Genomic DNA, 5,160 nt, shown 5'->3' with positions numbered 1-5,160 from the left:
GGGAAGAGAGAGTTGCTGGTGTATTCCCTGCCCTGGAGATTTCACAAGCTTGATTCCAGGTTAAGAATCCCTCACTCAAAGGTTTTGTTTGCCTTGGATAGCAACCCATCAGAGTTCACAACAATGACTCTAAGAACACAGAAATAATTTACAATAGTAGTTCTCTTAGAGTGTCTTACTTAAGCTTAAATTATTTATTGCCTGTGTTTAAAAATAAAACCTCTAAGACTGGCTTTCTATTAGGTGAAAGAAGATGGGGTTTTGTTGTTTGAGTTTTTTTCCTTGTGAGAGGTATTCTTATTCCTTAGAATTACGTATCTTTTTAATCTATAGCAAAGGCTATTAGGCATGAGAAGTGTCTCCTGCTTCTACACAGGACTAAACTTCATTTTCAGTTGAAGTCATGCCACTCTGGAGTAAATTCCTTTGGATTTGATGGCTACTCCCACTTGATGTTCATGACAAGGCAGCATTTACTGGGCTTACTGCAGCATGCAGTGATTATCAAACTAGAGCAGGCTTTTAATGTTTGTATAGTTTTTCTGAGTAAAAAATTTGAAAAATAATTTGAGCAAATTGTACCACTTACACTGAGTCCAGCTTAAGAAACTTAAGGTTTTGAGTTTGTTCCTGTTATTGATTGTTCTGCAGATGCTTGGCATCTTTCTCGTGTACAGCTGTTGTTTGATGCTATTTGCACTGTTCTTTCTAAATGTAATTTCTTCTTTTAGTTGAAGTGCTATACTTGCAGTCAGTTTGGAGGGGGGGGAGTATTTATGATGGTGTTTGCATCTTGCTCAGCCTGTCTCACTCACAGAGTGCATTTCGCCTCCTGGATAGGATGTCACCTGCATAAAAATCAGTTCTTAGTGAATATCAGGTTTGCGTTTCTCGTTAATGGAAAGGCAGACATTTCCTTTCCTAATAATTAACATCAACAGAAATTTTAGCTTCTGTGTTTAACTTAGCTAGCAAGAGAATAGAACATAGTGAGCATACTGGATTTAGTGCTGCTCTATCACTTCGTTGAGATCAAAAGGGAAACAAATAAGCAGCTTTTAATAATGATTGTATTCCACGCATCCCTCTTTATTGTTTACTTGTTAAAAAATGGGGGGGTTTTGGCAAGGCCAAAAAATTAGCTTTAAAAAAAAAAAAAAAAAAAAAAAAAAAAGGCAATATTCTATAGAGTTTTCTTGTATATTTGTTTTGTAAGACCAGTATATAGTCTGGATATTTCAAAGCGTTTTTCATGAGCTTTGCATCAAGATGATTAAATTGGATTATTTTGCTGAGTTTTGGTTACTCCTTGATACAAGTCTATAAAAATAAATTGAGCTGAGAGGGAATTCAACCCTTTGGCTATAATTACCACTGTTATTACTTTCCTACCTTGTAAGAAAAAACGTACTCCTTTTTCAGTAAACACAAAAAAGCCATCCAGCATTCATCTGGTAAGATTCACCTACATCTGATGGAGTCAGTTAGGAGATGCCTAGGGAAGAGTATAAGAACAGGACATGCATGTAGTGATATTCCTCAGGTATACTCCTAGCCTCCACTGATGTTGTAACTCTCAACTTCCTGAGGCGTGTTGGTATCTTTTCATTTAAACTGACGTGCGCAATGCTTGGGGAATCAAAATTACCAATTCTGTGCTGTGAAATAAAAAGTATATTTTTGAAGTGTGACAAATTGAAAAAAGGGGCATTAAAAAAAAAAACAACACAGGATGTAGTTAAAGAGATTTGCAATGGTACATTTGACTTCAAAAGTATTTTGTGTGTAAAATTCGTGAACGCATCTCGTTGGAGAAACAGCCTCACAGTATTTTGTTCATTGCTTTTATGCAAGTTGTATATAGTAAATGTTAGCTGTCAGTATTAATTTTATTTCTTTGTTTTTAGAGCTTATGTAATACTGCTGCTCTTGTGTCACCTAAAAAAAGAGCTAATTTTGGCATTACTCTGCATGCAAAATTCTCACTGCAGTCTTTGTGTCTACATGTTGTAATGGTCAGTTTGTAATATCAGAATTTAAAATGTTTGAAGATCTGGAAGTGGTGGTCCCGTAAAGAATGATACAATATTGAATGATCTCTGAAAAACAAAGATTGCATCCATTTTCATTAAAAAGCAGAAGGAGAGGAATGAAAAAAAAAAACAAACCAAAAAAAACCCCAACAAAAACAGAAGTGCATGTTACATGATTGCAGATCGCAGAGATCTCTTGCTCTATGCGTCACCCATTGTAGCTGTTCAGAACTACGACACCAAGGCGATACCTGGCAGAAGACGATCATACCATTCTGATCGATTTAAAAGATCTGTGAGAGCTTTCCTAAAAGCATCATTGATTTTCCAGATTCAGTCAGTTTAAGATGATTTAATTCTGCCCTACAACTAAACAAGGTGTTTCTTCCTTCCCCTACACCATGCACTGACACATTTCTCCCCTGCCACATCCAAAGCTGTGCATTCCTACTCTTCCACTGATGCTAGCACTAATCTTCTTTCTTTTTTCTTTTTTCTTTTTTTTTTTTTTTCCCTTAGGGCTAGTATTTAACTGAGGGCGGTCCCTGAACTGGCTGGCTGCAAGGCTCAGCATCAGGGAAGCAGCAGGAACATGTGGCAGGGTCAGGTCCACACAAGGCAGGCAAGAGCTGCCCCTTTCAGTAGCAGGTAAATTTAGGTTGACTTTAAACTGACTATGAAACTCTGTCATTAGTATCTTTGTTTCTAGTGCTTATTTAACAAACCAATTTAGTCCTCTAAGTATACTTTGTAAACATCTCCATAGCCAGTGGTGATGTCATTTTGGAAGGAAGTAGGGATATAGGTGAAGGATACGTAAGCAGGGGCCATATGGCTATTGGAAAACCAATTCTCTCTCTGCACAGAAACACATTATTTGGAGATCAAAAATTAAGAGTGGAGGGAAAACAAAAGATAGTAGTGGTAAATCTAAGCATATCTTGGCAGAGCTTTTCGAAATTCGTAGGTTAAAACATGGTGTAATCTTCTGTGTTCATAATTAGATGTATCATTGAAAGGCTTAGTCTTTAAAAGTGCTAAGTGTCCTGCCACTCCTGTGGATAAATGATGCGTTAGAACTAAAGGAACATTGTCCATTTTATGAATGAAATAGCAGCATTAGTTGTTTAGGGCATGATCACAGACTAGACAGTGAAGATTTCTCAGTGTCTTATAAGTTGCAATTGCCTCAGCTGCAAAGCAAGACTGAAGTGTTTGGAAGTATTGTGGGTTTAATGTACGGTAGCATTTTTAGTTACTATTTTGTGTACAAAGACACAGGTATAGGAAGAGACAACAGAGGAAGCTGCGTAACATGATTGCTCTCCTCGCTCTGATGGTCACGGAGCTGATATGAGGCAGTTACTTTATGCAAAAATGCACCAGTCAGGAAAGAAACTTATTATGTTCCACATGCAAAATGGAAGTTATTTTTTTGGGTGAAAAATCCAGATGCTTGGTGCTGGTTCAGCTTACAGTTTGTGTGACAGCTTCAGCTCTGCTTAGTGCTATACCTGTATTACAGCATGATAACTGCTGAGTACCTCTGGAACCCCTTTTGGAGGAACATATGTTTACTGTCAAAATGAGATGGTTCATTGATGTGACATTACATACAAACACAGGAAGCCTATTGTAAAGCACTCTGTTCTCCTTTCCTGTCTGGTCAATAGTTATTTGGACGTCATATATGAGTGTGTATATATATTTCTTTTCCGTTCTAGTACTCGCGAGAGCCTGGCATCCAACACTTCAAGTATTGTTGAAAGCAACAGACGTCAGAACCCCGCTCTGAGCCCTGCACATGGTGGCGCAGGCCCAACGTTCAACTTCCGAGCCACTGCAGACCCACCAACAAGTGAAGCTGAGAAACTGCAGAAACCTGCTAACTGCCTGCAAGCTTCTGTCACTAGTGTCTGATAGTCATCCTGCCTCAGATCTTCTGTCTCGTCCTACACAGCAAAGTTTACGACACTGGGACTGATGTTTACATCTTTGGGGAAAAATTTAAAAAGCATCTCAACCACAGTTTTAGTGTTTACTTAAACTGTGCTGCTATGTAGACTAGGGGCAACAAAGAAATCTTTATTTCAAGGTATTGCTTTTCACATTTGCGGCTCTGTAGCAACAGAATAGCAGTAGGGATAATATGTACACTTTTTGCTTCACTTAATTGTAACTGAGCACATATATGAAAGTCTAGACACTGTATGTGTAATCTGCATTTTCAATGTCCATGCAGTTGCCAACTTCATTTAAAAAAAATGCCACAGATGTGTGATGCCCCTGGTCAGAGGCTAAACTCTGCTGCAGAGTTGATAATTTTTTACTTAAAAAACTGAGCCACTGCTGAAAGTAACCAGCCAGGATTACCATGAGGGAAACAATGCCAAACATGACAAGTGATGACCTCAGCTCTATCTGTGAATTATTAATACTAATCAGTCATTTTCACTGTGCGTTTTCATGACAAAATTTCACAAATACCCGTTGAAGCAAGTAAAAAGAGGTTTGGGTTTGGGGTGGTTTTTTCAAAGTATAGAGGGTGGGAAGGGAGGTGGCTTCTCCTTTTGTGTTTCTAAAGCATGAGAGATGTTTACTTACTGAGACTTGCTACTTGACCTTCTGTCAAATGAGGAGGTGGGCCTTTGCGTACAGGGGGGAGTGGGGAGGGAAGGGAAGGTTGTAAATGTCATGGAGCCACAACATGGAGTGACACAAAATACAACAAATATCTTCAGTATAACGTATTTTAAAATGATAATCTAATTCTTGTGTCACTTCTGGTATTGCAACTTGCCATTAATATAGGAATCAAGATAACTAATTTCTTGGAACAAAAATATTCTTTATGATATAAATGACAAGTATGGCCTGAAGAATTGATTTCTTTCTAGTGGAAGGAATAAATCTATTTTATGTAGCTTATTAAATAGAGTGCCTAAATTAGGCTATTAAAATAGCATACATTTTAGTAATTATCAGAGAACTAAATTTAGAGAATTATAAACTTCTGGCCTTTTTTTTCAGTGGATGTTATTTGCAATTTAGCATTTTACGGACATGCCTAGTTTTTAGAAATTAAATGTGTCCACATGGTTGGCAATAGAAATCTGAATTCTGTAGG

The 5,160-nt window shown here is 37.7% G+C and overlaps 1 protein-coding gene across 1 annotated transcript in view; it reads left to right on the top strand.

The window, feature by feature from the left end:
• The window catches only part of STOX2 (storkhead box 2), a gene marked incomplete at its 5' end in the record, with an annotated part of 7,817 nt that extends 3,801 nt beyond the window's left edge, over positions 1 to 4,016 (top strand). Inside the window, one exon of the mRNA XM_010140617.1 lies at positions 3,758 to 4,016. Within this exon, the coding sequence (XP_010138919.1) occupies positions 3,758 to 3,953 (196 nt within the window). The remainder of the gene's footprint in view (positions 1 to 3,757) is intronic.
• Positions 4,017 to 5,160: the final 1,144 nt, after the last annotated feature.

Source organism: Buceros rhinoceros, unplaced genomic scaffold (genome assembly GCF_000710305.1).
Source record: "Buceros rhinoceros silvestris isolate BGI_N320 unplaced genomic scaffold, ASM71030v1 scaffold11637, whole genome shotgun sequence".
Lineage (NCBI taxonomy): Eukaryota > Metazoa > Chordata > Aves > Bucerotiformes > Bucerotidae > Buceros > Buceros rhinoceros.
This window is presented reverse-complemented; position numbering and strand designations above follow the sequence as displayed.